The following is a 17,948-nucleotide window of genomic DNA, read 5'->3' on the forward strand; positions in this document are numbered from 1 at the left end:
TAGGCAGTCGAAGGTGTAATCATCATGTTGGCCATTTTGGATTCAGAATGGGCATAAGCGTTGTACACAATTCAGAAAAAAAGCCTACAAAATGCATATTTACACGTGATTTAACCTTCAAATGGTAATATGACAGCCATATTGGATTTGAGGCAAAATCCATGGTGAACCCAAAGAGAGAGTCTGTGGTGGTCCCGGTCTTAATTACAAGAGTAGGGCCTAAAGATACAAAATCCTTCAAGGAACCTTGGACCCCCCAAAAAATTGAATTCCGAAGCCTGAGCCCACTTGTTTTCCATCGAGCTGGTTACAATAGACTCAACATTTTTTTTAAACATGCTGGCAAAACCGGTACCGCGCGTGCGTCCGCCATCGTGCGCATGTTGAGTTTGTCTATCCCGACCAGACGCGACCAGGACACGCAGGTTGAAATATCAAAATTTATTCTGAACCAACTATATACATTTGGGGACAAGTCGAAACACATATGTGACATTCATTCATGGACATTTAGCTAGCTAGCTTGCTGTTGCTAGCTAATTTGCCCTGGAATATAAACATCGGGTTGTTATTTTACTTGAAATGTACAAGGTCCTATTTTTTGCTGGATCTTTGTATTATACCGACCCATTTTAAGTCACACAAAATCGTGTGTTCTCTACAATTAATCCACAAATAAAAGGGAAAAACCTAGTTGGTTTCTAGTAATCTCTCTTCCTTCAGTCTTCTTCATCTGTGGATTTTATATGGCGGTTGGCAACCAACTTTAAGGTGCATTACGGCAACCAACTGGACTGTGGACCTCGTTCATCTCTCAATCACCCCCGTGGGTATATGCTTCTAAAAACCAATGAGGAGATGGGAGAGGCGGGACTTGCAGCACTACAAGCGTCTAAAATAGAGCCAAGTTGTATTTTAGCGCCCGGCTACGCAGACAGGGATGCCAACTGGTGAGAGCCCAAAAAAGTGACACTTTTTTGTTGTTGCACTGAAACTTGCAAAAAAATCCCTGCTAGGGGGAAATACAGGTTTTAACTAATTAAACAACAAAGAATATGATCTACATGATCAGTCTGCGTGTGTAAAATAAAAAGTGGTTAATGTGAACCTAACTCACAGCTAAAAAATGTAAAGAAAGCAATCCAATGTTACTTGTTGCCTAGACTTTACTGCAAATGACACTCATGAGAAAAAACAATACACTAATATTGCAGTTAGCCATGACAGCCTTTATAATAGAACACTTGTGACCACACACATCTAAATATTGCACTTAGGAAAAAAACATCTTAAAGTAGAAATAGAATGAAACAAACAGGCATTCTATTTTTGCTCTATTACAGCATTGATCAAGTGCACAAGGCTACACGTATGCAAAAATAACATTCACTGAGTAAAACATTTTATAATCCCCCCTCACTCACCCACACGTGTTACTGTCAAATTCAACACAACAAAATCCATATCTTTGGGATACACTGCACATTATTACATTGTACACTTTCTGCCTGTGGACATCTGTTCTACAATGTGCCAGCAGAGCATGATACCGTTTGTTGGCATAATTGATCTCTTTCATGCAGAGTACTCCTGGCATACCCCTTTTTATCCACTGTATTGAAAAAGTGAGAAAGAGGGAAAGTGTGTGGTGTTCCTTTCACCTCTACAGTGGCATCCAGCTTAAGCCAGGCCCAGCTCCACTTGTTTAACAAGCAACACCTCATTTTCACCTAAGTCTCTCATTCTGAAAGTTAATCACATACTGTAAAGGGAAAACATTAGTTAACAGATAGTGGTTAGTTCGTTAGCTAGTTAACATTTCACAGATTGCCAGGGTCCAGTAAGCAACCAACGCGTTATAACTTGAGGAACGGCAAGGAGTCGTATACCAGTTAACACTATAGCGAATTGGTTAGGTTACTAATGTTAGCTCATCTGATGTTGTAATGTTAGCTGTCTGCCTTTAATAGCCAGCTAATTTTCATGAACTCAATAATTTGATCAGACAAGTTGGCTAATGTTGCTCAACATTTCTCTGGCTAGCTAACGGAGAATTCGATCCAGCCAGCAAGATTCATAACAATGCTAACAATACTTGTTCCTCCACACTTTTTCCCTCACCTCAAACTTTCCAAATGCCAGTTATTTTTCAGTTACAGCTCATGAAGTTCGTTCAGGGGACGCGCTGCTGTAAGTTAACTGGCGCCTTTCCAGAGCGCATGCTGATGCTGTAAACAAGTTGGTTGTCTCTTCTCTCTTCAGTCGCGTGCTGCATTCTGTTATGTGAAGGATTGGGGCCTTGAAACAGCCAGTACTGCGCCAAAGCCCCCCCCTCTCTCTCATCGGATCTACACGAATCACGTAGTTCACCTATTTTCACCCTGTCAGACGTCCGTTGACGCACGCAAGACGTTTGGATGTTATGATTGAATAACATGTAGGGGTAAATTTATTTGGCTATGCTCGTGCACGCAACGCGGACGGTGTGGTGTGCATGTAACAGTATGTATTTTTTGTCAGGGAGGCTCATACAGCACGGAATGAGAGCAAATTTGACTTGGAACGTTGTCTATTAATCAGCTACCAAAAAGTAAAGCTTACATTCATAAATATTCATAGTTTAAAATGTCTTCCTATTGTATCTCTGTGTTTACAGGTATACATTTCCAAGATGCATTAAAACATCCTAATGCTGTTTGTTTATGTATGTAGGGCAGACAACTGACTACTTGTATTCCACATTTTTGCTACAGTATATCAGAGCTTCCACTATTGGGTTACATGAGCTTATTCAGAGCACACTGACCCATCCCCTTTCCAGCCAGGCATTATTCTGCATTTTGAGTTTAAGGGGTGTGCCACAATATCTTTAAATGTAACCTTGTTTGCAGTAAACAATTTTTACCCAACCATCCATTTCATAAATCGGAGACATTAGGAATGTGAAAAACCATATTTTGCTTATCCATTCCCAGCGCTCCTCTACAGGGTGCTGTTGGAGAGATGCATCGCTGAGGCGCTCCACCAACGTTCAATCAAATAAATCATGTAGCAGATATAGGATATGGTAGAAAGAGTATGTGGCCTTTTCTGTAGACTACAGGCTAGAGATAAAATGTATGACAATGTAATGAGATGGACACTAGTGATGCACCGACATGAAATTTTTGGCCGATAACGATATCTGATATTTCCTTGCCAGAAAAACGATAACCGATGTTTAAAATGTTAGCGGCCTTTTAAGAATTCTAGTACAGTTAAACAGTTAACACACATGGACGCAGGGGTCTAAGAGGCGTCACTATAGTCCCTGGTTCGAATCCAGGCTGTATCACATCCGGCCGTGATTGGGAGTCCCATAGGGCGGCGCACAACTGGCAGTGTCGTTCGGGTTTGGCCGGGGTAGGCCGTCATTGTAAATAAGAATTTGTTCTTTAACTGACTTGCCTAGTTAAATAAAGGTTACGCACACACACACCACACTGACCAAAAAGTTATTTTGTTGGCATTTTTACATATGTCCCCATTACCAGTAAAACATAATCAAAACCTATTTCTTTCACTTACTTGCAGTGCTGTTTCGTTGTTCATTTGTTCAGATGTTTCATTCTCAACCAGGATTTCTATGGAACGCCGTTTGGGTCTTTGCATGTCAAAAAAGATACCAAATAACACTATTTGACGTGTCACATAAGCTTGTTGACAAAACAGGACCTGAATATGACTGCACGCCACATAATAATTTAATGCGTTCATTAATTTTAAAAGTAGTTATTACACATTGATTACACTATCACTCGTATTTCATGTCACAACGATTCATCGATACGTATGCTATGATGCTGGTAAAGTTGTCTCGCGCACCTACAGTGCTGGTCATTAAAAAAAAGCTAGCTTTCTTCCCCAAAAACATAGCAAAACGACAATCTGTTTCAGTAGCTATAGTTAGCTAGCTAACTACATAGCTAGGTGTCATCATCTAAAATAACCCTCATTTATAAGACAGTTTTAATTTGATTAATGGTGGTCGGAACCATCTTTGTGAAGCTAGCCAAAATAAGGATTATTCACAATAGTGGACTTTGCGGTTTGCCTTCAAAATAAAAGTATGACATTGACAGTGATGCAAATGCATACATATAGTAGAAGTATGCCTTAATTTAATAGCTAAATGAGGTTGGAATGTTGTTATATAGAATCAACAAAAGACAATAATTTGTTAATTTGACAAAAATCTGTTGAAATCACACTGGATGTATTATACTTCAGAATTGTATTGGGGCCATACTTATTTTAGAGTACAGCCTTACCTATGGATTGTGGATCAATTACATGGTGTTTCAGTCTACTCCGTGACACCCGGAGAACATTAGCATTGTAGCTCTTATTGCGGGACTCAAACAACTGAAATGAGACACATTTATTGTCCACCTATGTGTATTGAACAGTATTCCAGAGGAAAACAATACTGCGTGGATGTTTTGGAGTCTGATAACTCTGAGGAGGATGTTGGGGGAAAAATATATTGGGTATTGAGTAGACTGTTACCACATTTCACTGATCCCCAATCCTAAGGTAAAGCTGTACAGTGCAATATGAATGTCAATACACACAATAGGCTGACTGGGGAGGTGATTTCACACAGTCCAGCAATAAGAGCTACAACGCTAATATTTGCATAAACTCTTCACAGTTGTGTTCTGTGGGTGTCACGGAGTAGACTGATACCCCATTTCATTGCTTCACATTTCAACCTTGTTTAACATGATCTAGTCTAAATATGGCATGATTTCACCAATTGTAACCTTCTGCATCACTTTCAAATAGGTACTTTTATTTTGAAGGCAAACCGCAAATTCCACTATTGTGCCTAATCCTTATTGTGGCTAGCTTCACAACACATAACCCAGTCAGATCGAGCTTCACTAGCCAGATGAAGCTAGCTGGCTGCTTATAACTTTTGCTTTGGGCAACAGGGTTAAGTAGCTGGCTAGCTATTGATTTTAATGAACTGAAGTTCAGTTTCAATAGGCGAACAACAAGTGGCTACCTAGCAAATACTTACAAGGATTCCTAAATCATTGCTAAGAATAGTGAAAATGACTGCAGTTTCTACTGGTCATTGTTTTTTTGAGGCTGGTTGTATTTGCGCTAGCTAGATACCAAGCTAAAGCCAGCTAGCTACCCCAGAAGTTGCGGTTGAACAAATAATGCTTTATTACCAATAATGCTTTATTATTGTAAACACATCGTTCGTGGCCGGTGTTTGCAGACTTTTTTGTACAGCTTTGACAGTGCTACTGATAGTTTTTGTGGCGCTTGCCTTGCACGTGCAAATTCAGAACACACAACATTCTATAATAGATCTGTGTTATTTGACGTGTCAAATTAAAAGCTTATTTGACGTGTATCTTTTTTGGCACGCAAAGATCCAAACGGCGTTCCATAGTATGTCATGAAGCTAATAGCAGTGGCGCTATTACTGTGTAACTCCGGTTGGGAAACATCTGAACAATAGCGCACTTGGTAACGTTAGTGTGTACCGGTGCTCAACCAGTTGCGAAAGCCAACATCACCCACGACAGAGAACGGTTGATTGTCAAGGGCAATGAATTCCATTATCTTGGCATTAATGAATTTCGCCTTTGAGTTGTCTCGCTGAAATTTTGTTACTCTTTCAAATGACTGCTCGACTTGTTGACTGCTTGATTCACACAGCAGACATTGTGGGCTAGGTAAGGAATGCTGTGTTGCAGGTGTAGCGCAAAATCTTACATGGCGTCATAACGTCATGTACCTACGTTATATAGGTATGCACGTCAGCTTTGACATTGGTTTTTCACATCAGCGTTAAACTAGACATCGGGCCGATACCGATGTTGGCATTTTTAGCTAATATCGTCCGATTCCAATCTGTTCACCGATATATTGTGCATCCCTAATGAACACCTTTTAAACCATGCAAGTTTCTCTGACCAAACAGCCTAACCTAAATGGTGCCCAATCCAACAAAAACAAATGTGTTGTCATGTAACAAACTATCCTAAAAAAAAATCCCTAAAAGCAGGCCAGGTCAAAGTAAAATGGAGACTATGGAATGGACAATCACAACTGCTGTCCAGGAGTTTCACCCCATTGTCATAATCAGTGGTTTAAAAGTTAGTAAATTTTTGACAAGCTGTTATAGCAAAAAATAAAATACTTCTGCACTTCCTGCTGTGTAAACATGTTGCAAATAGAGTCATGATAACTCCTGATAAAGATGGGTAGGTGATATTCAGAGCTTAAATAGCCAAACTGATCAGTCACAGGAATCTGGACTAATAAAGCCAATGCAACAGCCTGCTTTACAAATGGTGGGCCTACCACATGGATGGGCATTCATACAATTCTATTGTGGGCTGATATGGTAGGCTACACCCCAGTAAGCACTGGCCGATGCCTTTTGGACGTCTTTTTTTGGTGCAGTCCGGACCGGCCTTGATTTCCACATCCACTAGTTTTTGGTCCGGTCCAAATCTGAACCAATCATAGACATCTATGTTTGGTTCAGATTTTTTAACGGTCTAGACCAGCCTTGATTTGACCCAAACATAGCGTCTATAAATTACGTCATTTCAACTTACATTCAACCCAAAAATGAGCCTGATTTCAACATTAGGAAAATATGTAGACTGGCGTTAACAGTCCTGCAGACGATAGTGTATCCGTTAAGTAAATAGCGACCATTAGCGGCTGGCTGGAAAACAACATACTGCAAACTCCGATAACTCACTGCAGAGATTTACCAAAAATCACTTGCTGCATTTGTTATAAGATGATCCGACTAACTGTTTGGCCACTCAATTAAGTTTACAACATATTTGTCCCAGCCCTAACGTTAGGTCACTTGTCGAAGAAGAATTAACAAGGGGCGTGGAATCTGAACCCCTCTTTATTTGATCCACCATAGAAATCTGAAATTGTTTAGCATGCAAATAGTTAACGTTACAAAACGTGGCATAATTTACCAAAACGTTAACGCAATAGATTGAATAGCCTACTTACACGTTTATACAGAGAAAATGGGCGCCTCAGAATGTTTTGAGTCCTCAATGTGCTAGCTAGCTTCGTAGATGTTCGTCGCCATTTTTTTCCCGCTCCTACAACAACCTCATGTGTCTTCTTACGTCTGCGGACCAAGCTACACTGGTGACCAGTAGCTAGAGCTAGAGACTACAAAGAACTCTGCAGTCAAGCAAGAGACATGGTGGCGGTGCAATGCAAAAAAAAATCTGGCAATTGCCGCTAAAGCACATCCCATACTGTCTCTGATGGGCCCTCGTGCATACTGATTTATTTTTAAATTAAGTCTACTGAACATACACTGTACCTATAAATTGTAGCCACTTTAACTAAGACTTGCATGTGATAAGACTTGCATCTTTCGTATTTTCAAAAATAAAGTTTAATTCATGTAGACACCCTAAAATCTACTATCGCCAAATGTATTCGTTTCCACTTGGCTTTTACGTGTCAACCACGAATATGACCATAAAACATTTAGCTGCGCCAAAATTGGTGGTGTTTTGATACCCCACGTGGAATATCGTCCCACAAGCAGAACAACAACCGACCCGGCGAGTGTTTCTTGCGGAACATTTAACATGTCGTACCAAACATTCCGCGAGTAAAAACGAAGTCATTTTAGTAAGGTAAGTTTGCATGTTTTGTAAAAATATGACCGTTCAGGGAAAAATATTAAATTTAACACATATCGTCCTACAATCTGAAATAATATAGCAAGTGAACTCTAACCTCAATGCGTTCAGCGTTATGAATCCATAGATTATTTAGACCGATAGTGCAGATCTAGCGCCCATGCACTAAGCTTGATGTGCATTCCCGGCGGTCGTGTCCCCCGTGGACCTGCTCATACATAAAGCATCCACCATTTAGTCTGCGAAGGCAACATGTTTCTCTAACTAGCTTTAATGGCGAGAAGGCGAAAAAAACTGGGAAAATATGCGTATTTTATTAAACATAATTTTTTTATTTTCGGACAATTTAGGATTTTGAACATCGCGTTCTGCCAAGGGTGTGCAACAACCTAAATTGTCTGAAATCGGAAATTTGGTGCCTAGGCTATTAAGAGTAATTGATTCACGGCAGGATTTACATTGTGGATTGCAAATGTCACAAAACACTTGGTTAGCTAGATACTTAGTGTGGCATTGCCTGCTTGTGGTTTATTAACTGTTAGCTGTTAGGTACTGTAGTAACTATTAACAATATCGCCTAGCCAGACAATTACTCTGTTCCATCTGGCTGATGTACTGTTTTTGGAGCAGCACAGAATTTTCGACCAACCTTAACTTGTTGATACTTCTTCAATTCACAACTTGGAAGACAACCAATGTGTTCTAAACGTCCATGTCTAGTTGCAAGGGGCTTGTTTTGAATTTAGAAAATGCTCCTTTTAGCCGTTACAGTATCTAACCTGGAACGGCGAATGGAGCGTCACATTAGCCCGTTACAATCAGCTAGCTACATTAGGTATATTACATTATATTTGAGTCTTTCCACAATCTGATGGTCTTTCAGTCATGTAAAGCCATTCAGCTATGGCACACAATAAAACACTAGTCTGTAAAGGCAAAGAGTGCAACCCTATTGTGTGTGGTTGGCCCTTCGTGACAAAGGACAGCATTTGCATATGAATGACAACGTGTCATGTTCCCATCATGTTTCCTCTCGCTCCAGATGTGACAAGTGTCAGTGAGGATAATGTGCATTTGACTGCAGAGAGAGGAGATGATGCTTCCTGCCAGATTAACTTCTCAGGTCATTCTGAACACCTGGAGGCGGCGTCACCATGGGACCTGCTACTCCAACCTCCCTAGCCTCTCCAGCAATTACCTGAACAATCAGAAAAAAAACGTCTCTACCCACCACCAGGAAAATAGCCCGCCATCATCGTTGTTAAGTCCACCAACCAGACTTGATGCCACCAGGAAAAGACTGTTCAGCCTGTCAGCGGCTGGGATTGTCAACTCTGCCCCAGCGCCCATGCAACCCTACCTCAGATTAATGAGACTTGACAAACCAATCGGTTAGTAGCTTTAATGTTGACCTAGGGTTTGAATGTTATATTATGTGGTAGGTAGATAACTGATGGACTATAGAGTTAACAGTCTGGAATCGTATTATAATTTTGTATTTTTAATGGTAGCCCTTTACACTCATACCCGTATACGGGTTGAAAATGGCTAGATCTGAACAGTAATATACACCTACATTGGAACCTAGTGGCTGTACAGTAACAGCTATACATGATGTCAGAGTTCTGGCTCTACGCTTCACAGCCCTGTATAGATTTTTACTGACAGCCGTTCTGAACGTGAGCACCACGCACAACAAGAAGTTGCCATCAGCCCTCCTGGTAATTGGGCAACTTTTGCATATTTATTGTTGTCTGAGTGAGGGAAATGATGTCAATTAAGATTACTCAATGTATTTTGAAAGACGAGATGTTGAGGATTATAATAAATACCGCTTTGATGTCATACAAGCAAGTCAAACACCCGTGAGTCCAAATGTACACTTCACATTTCCAAATCATAAAACTTATCATATACAGTGTCAACGTTGATGATCACTATGTTTGATGTACAGTTACAAGATGACATGGCATCATAACCTGAGTTGTTCTAACCCTATCTAGTTATTCAATGGCACAGCTAGGAGAGCTCCAAAAATTACCTTATAGTTGGAGACTCTTCTTTGAGCCATAAAAGTGCATTGAAATTGCTTAGGAACTGCATACTTTGGAGAGGTGTGTGCCAACTTGGAGACATCAATTAATCCTCTCACTCAAACCCTTGTCATTTTTTGTTGTTGTACCAACCCCACATTTTCCAGGAATACTCTTATCATGTTACTGAATGTATCCAGATTATTTTCAGATTTACTTATCAACAAATATGCCGAAAGTATAGAATGTAAAATGCACATAAAATCAACAGTGTAATGTTGTGATTCAGTCTTGTCAGGTGAACTCTTGTGCACTCACCTCTGGTCTAATTATTTTCCCATTATCTCCAAACTGTTCCCTTTCAATTGCTACCATGGTCATGCATATGCTTTTCATAGTTATTTTTTAAGAAATATTTCAATTTATCCCTATCCATATAGGCCAATTCCCATGAATGTAAAAGGTTAAGAGGTGTATGTATGAGGTGTCTGAGACGTCATCAGTTGTTCTTCATTTAATGTTTTGAAACATTGATCTGATTGCCTGTTCTTTGTGACATAGGAACATGGTTGTTGTACCTGCCTTGCACTTGGAGCATCGGCCTGGCTGCAGACCCAGGCTGCCTCCCACATCTGGGCATGCTCACGTTATTCGGCACCGGGGCCCTGCTGATGAGAGGGGCTGGCTGCACCATCAATGACATGTGGGACAAGGACTTTGACAAGAAGGTAATCTACTAGTTGTCACTTTTTTATAGTATAGGCCTACTCATCCTTTTTGTTCAAGTCCTACCCCAGTCTCCTTTTCACCTCATTTAACATTTGATTTACTTAACAAAAGGCACATCTCAAGAGGTGGTCCAGGTGCCTCATGACGTAGCACAAGGGAGGGGGGGACTTTCCTCTTTTGTTCTCTGCAGTTCCTCAAGCAAGGGAGGAGACTGAGGAAATCAGCGGGGCACCATCAGACTAACTACTACTTTAATTTTGATCAAAACATACTTTTTTTTGTCCTTTAAGCTGTCTACTTTACTGTATTTTGACATGGGATATTGTTTTTCAACAGGAAAAGTTTTTAAAAAATATCGCCGGAGGATGTCTTTTTAAATCACACTTGTCACATAGCTTATGGCCAAAAGTAATTAATCTTTACTCAAAGCAGCACAAAATGGAACAAACTGCCATGGAAATTATACAATCGGAGGACTTAATTGAAAGGCTTTTGACTGTGTATTTTGCCTCATCTTTGTACTTTGCAGGTTGCCAGGACAGCTACTCGGCCAATTGCTGCAGGGGAGATCACTCAGATGCAGGCCCTAGTCTTCTTGGGGGGGCAGCTTTCTCTGGCATTGGGGGTCCTGCTTTGCCTCAATTATTACAGGTACATGCCCCATTCAAACCAAAGAACACATTAGCCAGCTGTAAAATACTTTTCTGAAATTAGATTAAGGCTAGACTGTGAAAGTGCACAAGATTGTGACCGGAGTACTGTCTTGTCCACGAGCAGACCACTTGGACAGATGTGATGACATTTCACTTTCCCGTTCACAGTATAGCTCTTGGAGCTGCTTCCCTGTCATTGGTAGTCACATATCCACTAATGAAGAGGATCACCTACTGGCCACAGCTTGTATTGGGTATGTTTTTGTAAATACTTTTTAATCCGCATTGTTTCAATTGTCACAAATAGTAGCTTCCCCTTTGCAATATATATTTAGAGAAGTAATTAACCTTGCATGAGCCTTGGCTTGTAGGAGCCAGAACGTCTCAGGGCGATCTGGACAAAAATCCATATCGCGATAAATGTACCCATTTTTTACGATAACTATGAATCAGTGCTTAAATTATAATAAAATGTTTTTGGGGGAGGTGCTAGAGCTGGGCGTTATGGTAAAAAGTCATATTGCAATAAATGTAACTATTTTTCTCGATAACAACCAACACAATGATAAAGACATTTTTGATGGACAGTTACTTTACATTAGTGTCAGGGCTCCAGACCTAAACATTTTCAGTGCCAAGTAAAACAACGGCGATGGTGTAGCCTATGATTTTTAAAAAAGTAAGCTATTTCATCTAACATATCCAGGAAATGCATGATTGATTTTTTTTAAATTGCCACCTGGCAAAATAGGATCCAGAATTATCTGATTTCTTTTAGGCTTTTCAGAGAATTATCCAACATCTTTGGACATATTGTCCGAGGTTATATTATTCACCACCTGAGGAAGTGGGAACTCAAAACACTTAGCTAGATTTCTAAATGGGATATGGTTGCTAGGTAGCCATGTAGGCTAATTGATTAATCTCTAAGTAAATGTAATGTCCTACAAAAACATTCCAGTGCTAGGACTAGGCTACTTGATGTAGGCCTATTCATTGCAAATGGCGTGCCACACGGGGGCATCAAAACCATACTAACTACATCCTACTTCGGTTGTAAAGTGGTGCCATGAATTTTAATATTAAGAGGTGAGAAATACATTATATACTCACAGAAAAGCTGTGACTCTACTCTCTGTAACTAGAACAACAGTAGTTGCTTTGAAAACAGTATTTTACCCGCAATAGCATTTTGCGCAACAGTCGTATGCTTGTGCTTCAGCAGTCGACAGTGAAACAGGGACATTCAGATACTTTCATAACAGGAATCAACATAATGCATTACTGTTGACCAAATAATGGTTTTATACCAACCTACAGGAACGGTGTGTGGCAAAATGACTGACGTAAGCTTCGGTAAGAGGAACTGAAATCTTGGGTGTCAGTAATTTTCGGTTTATCGTCCCAGCTCTAAGCAGGAGCCCATCTCCTTTTTCTGTAGCGTGAGACAGCTGTATAAGTACACCCCCTGAACAGGACGTTAGTTTGTTGCAGGGCCTTACCCCTAATATGTCTCCTTAATGCTGAGTGCCAAGCAGAGACTCATCTGGTCCCATTTTTACAGTCTGATATTACTTGGCCAGGGATCGAACTCCCAACCTTCCAATCTTAGGGCGGACGCTAACCACAAGTCCACTGAGTTGGTCTTTGCAATAGAGCTGCCATATGCAGTGCATTTGGAAAGTATTCGGACAGCTGAACTTTTTCCACATTTTGTTATTTTACAGCCTTACTATAAAATGGATTAAAGAAACAAATGTGCTCATCAATCTACATACAATACCGCATAATGACAAAGCGAAAACTGGTTTTAAGAAATTTTTGCAAATTTATTAAAAATAAAAAGTATTCAGACCCTTTGCTATCAAACTTGAAATTTAGCTCAGGTGCATCCTGTTTCCATCATCCTTGATGTTTTTACAACTTGATTGGAGTCCACCTGTGGTAAATATAATTTATTGGACATAATTTGAAAAGGCACACACCTGTCTGTATAAGGTCCTACAGTTGACAGTGCATGTTAGAGCAAAAATCAAGCCATGAGATCGAAGGAATTGTCCGTAGATTTCCCGAGACGAGAACATTTCTGCAGCATTGAAGGTCCCCAAGAACACAGTGGCCTCTGTCATTCTTAAATGGAGGAAGTTTGGAATTACCAAGACTCTTCCTAGAGCTAGCCGCCCGGCCAAACTGAGCAATCGGAGGAGAAGAGCCTTGGTCAGGGAGGTGACCAAGAACCCGATGGTCACTCTGACAGAGCTCCAGAGTTCCTCTGTAGAGATGGGAGAAACATCCAGAACCATCTCTGCAGCACTCCACCAATCAGGGCTTTATGGTAGAGTAGCCAGACGGAAGACACTCCTCAGTAAAAGACACATGACAGCCCGCTTGGAGTTTGCCAAAAGGCACCTAAAGGACTCTGACCATGAGAAACAATATTCTCTGGCCGAATGAAACCAAGATTGAACTCTTTGGCCTGATTGCCAAGCGTCACATCTGGAGGAAACCTGGCACCATCCCTACGGTGAAGCATGGTGGTGGCAGCATCATACTGTGGGGATGTTTTTCAGCAGCAGGGAGACTAGTCAGGATTGAGGGAAAGATGAACAGAGCTCAGAACCTCAGACTGGGGCAAAGGTTCACCTTCCAACAGGACAACGACCCTAAGCACACAGTCAGGAGTGGCTTCGGGAATGTCCTTGAGTTGCCCAGCCAGATCCCGAATTTGAACCCGGTCAAACATGTCTGGAGAGACCTGAAAATAGCTGTGCAGCAACGCTCCCCATCCAACCTGACAGAGCTTGAGAGAATCTGCAGAGAAGAATGGGAGAAACTCCCCAAATACAGATGTGCCAAGTTTGTAACGTAATACACAAGAATTTGCTTCAACAAAGCACTGAGAAAAGGGTCTGAATACTTATGTAAATAAGGTATTTCTGTTTTATATTTGTAATAAATTTGCAATTTAAAAAAAAGTTTTTTCTTTGTCATTATGGGGTATTGTGTGTAGACTGATGAGTAAAAAAAGCAATTGAATCAATTTTAGAATAAGGCTGTAACAACTTTCTGAATGCTCTGTAAACAAAATAAAACACTTGTTTCTCCTCAGGACTGACCTTCAATTGGGGAGCACTGCTTGGTTGGTCAGCGGTCATAGGCTCCTGTGAGTGGTCAGTGTGCCTACCTCTGTATTTCTCAGGAGTGATGTGGACATTAATTTATGACACCATCTATGCCCATCAGGTATTAAGTGTACACATGTGCTATGACTGTCATTTTGTGACAATTTCAAGTTGCTGTTGCAAATGTTGGTGCTTCCTCAATTCATGCTGTTTGTTGGAGAACATTCTAGATTGTTCTATGAATAACGACTCTGTTTATAATGTGTGCACTACATTCCTTCCTATTGTCACTAGGACAAAGATGACGACATCAGGGTAGGGGTCAAGTCTACAGCATTGAGGTTCCAGGAGCAGACCAAGCCATGGCTCAGTGGGTTCATGGTGGCCATGATGTCAGGGCTGATTGTGGCTGGGGTCAACGCAGAACAGACTCTGCCTTACTATGCAACACTGTCCACTGTGGCTATTCATCTCACACATCAGGTGAGGGTATATTTGATATACTGTGTGCTAACATTTTAGTTTGAGATGATTCAATAATGATTTAGCCTTGGTTATGCAGAGAAATATAATTCTATGTGGTTATGTTAATGTTTTACACAGAACCCTCAACTGTGAATCATTCCTTAATACTCGAGACAAATGCATCCCAACAACTATTTTCAATGGATGTAACTGATTGTGATGCTTTTGTCTTTATCGGGTAGATCTACACATTGGACATCAACAAACCAGAGGACTGCTGGAAAAAATTTGTTTCAAACAGAAACCTTGGACTACTCCTGTTCTTAGGAATAGTCTGTGGAAACTTGTGGAAAGAAAGAAGAGACACTTCATTGCAAAATGATTAACTAGCGGTACAATGAACTTCTCAGAACACAAGATTTATATTCTAGTGTGCAGAGGACATTCTAGTTATATAGTAGTACACAACCCAAGTCTTGACCGTATTGGGTGTTGTCTCTAAATAAAGCTCATGTTAAGCTCTGGCTTCTATGAAAATCTATGTCAAGAACAGCTAATCAACCCAATAATTCAAACAGCCCTAAAAAAATAAAAAGATGCAACAGCCATACAATTAGGATAAAATCATTAAGTTTCTACAAATCTACACTGACCCTCAGCTGGTGGATGCATTCAACAAGGTATACTGTTCTGTAAATAAGGTAACAATTGCTCAAAAATAATCAGATGGTTGCACTCTCCCAGAAAACGATACCTTCCCCTTCAGTCCTCCAAAACAAGCAAGAATAGAAGTGTGCTTTGTGTCAATGACTATGAATAACGTCAACTAATTGATTTTACAGCAACATTTAAAAACCCAGATGATATGATTACTCTTGATCTTATCATACAATGAAGATACATAGAACATTAAGAAGAGGAAAAACGGCAGTGTATGTCAGACCCAATATTCTCAAAGAGGAAGTGCTTCGAAGCTCGATTGCAATAACAACACACGCCATGACCATTTGAGTGTTTAACCAACACAGACAGGTGCGCACCAATCTCCTCCTAGTAGACGTGAGCTTTGGCTTCAAGTACTTGTGTATCTGGTAGTCTGCTCTCACAGCTGCAGCCCAGACAAGAAACCCTACAAACTGACCCAGATGTATGCCATGCCACCAGATGGAAAACCCAAACGTCATTACCAGTGGAGCGGTTTTGCATCTTTGGAAAACCAGCCTACGTAGCCATGTAGCTGTCGTACCATTCCACCGACGGGCAAATTCAGACACCTGGCAGGACATCTCTGTGGTCCAAAGATCTCCGTCAGACAGGCCGCTCCAGTTTGGGCTGTCCTCCTTAACCATCCCCCTGAACCCAAGCCCAGCAGCATTATTCAGACACTCACTGATCTTCCAGTGGGAGTAGTATCTGATCCTCAACACCACAGCAAGGCCCCATATCCACAAGACATCGGTGAGGACGTTGTTGGAGACGGACAAACTGGAGGCATTGTCTCTGAGGAGACGAGTGAGATAGTTCCTAGCCCACTCCAGAGATAACACCTGAAAGCCCTTGTAGGATATAACGGACAGAGGCTGGGGAGGAGGACTGATGGTTATCTGCTCTACAAAATATACAAATTGGTCAAACGAGGACAGGGGTCCGCCGAGCAAGGCAGTGAAGTTTAGTGCATAGCTGATGAGTGGGAGAAAGACCCGGCATTGGGTCATTAATGTCACCCTGCCCCCGTCCTGTAGGTCCATTGACACGGAGGTGACTCTCTGGGTGAGTAGCATCAAGGAGGACACTGATAGGAGAAGCCTGACAGAAAATAAAAGTAAGACAGTCAGTCTGTGATTCAGTTCTGTACTTTCCACATTTTATTGGTGGATTGGGACTGGGAGACAACGACTACTTTATTTCAAATGTACTTATTGTGGAGCTGATATGTTTTCCATTGTGAACTCATTGATCTCCCACAAGCCCCAGATTATGGTTTGCTCATGAGGTCTACTGCACAGACAACCAACACAAACATTTAAGTCACAAGTACATGTAGGAAACTAACATCCTTTTGAAAGTCTTGACTGAATTAAGAACAGTAAGTCTTGATTGAATTAAGAACAGTGCTGTACCTGGAATCAGTGGGCTCTTTGAGGTAGTATTCTCTGTACTGTATGAGCAGGTGCCAGAATGTTTGCCAACCCATCTGCAGTCCAAAGACCCATGGATGGACACGCTCTGGGCTCAGTGAACACACCAGCAGCACAAAGATCACAGTGGAGACGAGCAGAAGCAAGCTGTATACACCCATGGTGACAACCGCTAGGATACAGCCTCCGGATGCCAAGAAGAGGTACCTGTCAAGACAAGTGTTATACCTCCTACCGCTCAACCAAAATAAGCAGTTTGAAATCCTTTGTTGAAATCTCCATTTGGAATTAACAAGTGTGGATTAACCAGTGGATAAACAATTTGTATGAACAAGTGTGTGTGTACTAAAAGTAAATTATAATCGGTCTGACCTTAGTTGCAAATTTTTTTCTCTAATCTTCAACTTAATACTACAATAGAAGTATACAATATATAATACAGACCTGTATGTCAAAGAGAGACATCCCTGTTTAGCCAAGACGTAGAATAGAAAAGCAAAGGGAATGGAAAAACATTGGTACATCAGAAATGGATGCTGCTCACACAGCCACTGGATTGGCTCCATTTTAAACCCTTCCTGTGAAATATCACCACTATTATGAGTAGAGAATGGTGGGACTTTAGGCCTATATATAGTGTTTCCTGGGTTGACTGTCTTGATAGACAATTCCACCTGTGTCTGGCATGAACATAATTATCATTGTTTAATGATAAGCAAGCAGTACATTTGAGCCATCTGCAAACCACTTTGTTTTCTCTTTGTCTATAGCAACCGTGAAATCTCTATACTTTACAGTCCACTGTTGATAATGTAAAATGGCCTGAATATACTGTAGTTATATTGGATGGATAAATACATTGTACTACTTTGTTTAAAAGAGCCAACCACAATGAGTGGCAGTAATCTATTATTTTAATGCAAAACAGATGAGCACATATGAGCCAATATTTCTCTTCAAAAACAAGGCCATAATGTGTTTTGAAAAGCTTTTACAACCAGCTGCAGGGGCAAATTCAATGACATCTATTGCACAACATGTTTTGGTCAGGGTAATGGGGAGAAGCACTATGCAAACTGCCTCCATTCTCATCTGTGCTCAAAGCATT

The 17,948-nt window shown here is 40.9% G+C and overlaps 2 protein-coding genes across 2 annotated transcripts; one reads left to right on the forward strand and one right to left on the reverse strand.

Annotated features, from left to right (window-relative positions):
- The first annotated feature begins 7,461 nt into the window (after positions 1-7,461).
- Positions 7,462-15,310, forward strand: coq2 (coenzyme Q2 4-hydroxybenzoate polyprenyltransferase). The gene is made up of 8 exons (XM_039013282.1): positions 7,462-7,694; positions 8,743-9,091; positions 10,295-10,461; positions 10,992-11,113; positions 11,284-11,369; positions 14,225-14,358; positions 14,532-14,720; positions 14,945-15,310. Exons 2-8 carry the CDS (start codon positions 8,794-8,796, stop codon positions 15,086-15,088), a joined length of 1,140 nt encoding a protein of 379 aa, XP_038869210.1. The 5' UTR covers positions 7,462-7,694; positions 8,743-8,793; the 3' UTR covers positions 15,089-15,310.
- A 276-nt stretch (positions 15,311-15,586) lies between these two features.
- mboat4 (membrane bound O-acyltransferase domain containing 4) lies at positions 15,587-17,406 on the reverse strand. Its single transcript, XM_039013916.1, has 3 exons — positions 17,285-17,406; positions 16,823-17,047; positions 15,587-16,508 (listed from the first exon to the last, which is right to left on the reverse strand). The coding sequence occupies exons 1-3, from the start codon at positions 17,404-17,406 to the stop codon at positions 15,587-15,589; spliced, it is 1,269 nt and encodes a 422-aa protein (XP_038869844.1).
- Positions 17,407-17,948: the final 542 nt, after the last annotated feature.

Source organism: Salvelinus namaycush, chromosome 18 (assembly GCF_016432855.1).
Source record: "Salvelinus namaycush isolate Seneca chromosome 18, SaNama_1.0, whole genome shotgun sequence".
NCBI lineage: Eukaryota > Metazoa > Chordata > Actinopteri > Salmoniformes > Salmonidae > Salvelinus > Salvelinus namaycush.

What these genes read in the sequence shown, in the direction of transcription:
- coq2 (XM_039013282.1), top strand. Translation starts at nt 8,794, where the DNA reads ATGATGCTTCCTGCCAGATTAACTTCTCAGGTCATTCTGAACACCTGG. An exon ending in GAGACTTGACAAACCAATCG is followed by an intron (nt 9,092 to 10,294) that starts GTTAGTAGCTTT and finishes TTTGTGACATAG; the next exon opens with GAACATGGTTGTTGTACCTG. An exon ending in CTGGCCACAGCTTGTATTGG is followed by an intron (nt 11,370 to 14,224) that starts GTATGTTTTTGT and finishes GTTTCTCCTCAG; the next exon opens with GACTGACCTTCAATTGGGGA.
- mboat4 (XM_039013916.1), bottom strand. Translation starts at nt 17,406, where the DNA reads ATGGAGCCAATCCAGTGGCTGTGTGAGCAGCATCCATTTCTGATGTAC. An exon ending in TGTCTCTCTTTGACATACAG is followed by an intron (nt 17,048 to 17,284) that starts GTCTGTATTATA and finishes TTGTCTTGACAG; the next exon opens with GTACCTCTTCTTGGCATCCG. An exon ending in AAAGAGCCCACTGATTCCAG is followed by an intron (nt 16,509 to 16,822) that starts GTACAGCACTGT and finishes ATTTTCTGTCAG; the next exon opens with GCTTCTCCTATCAGTGTCCT.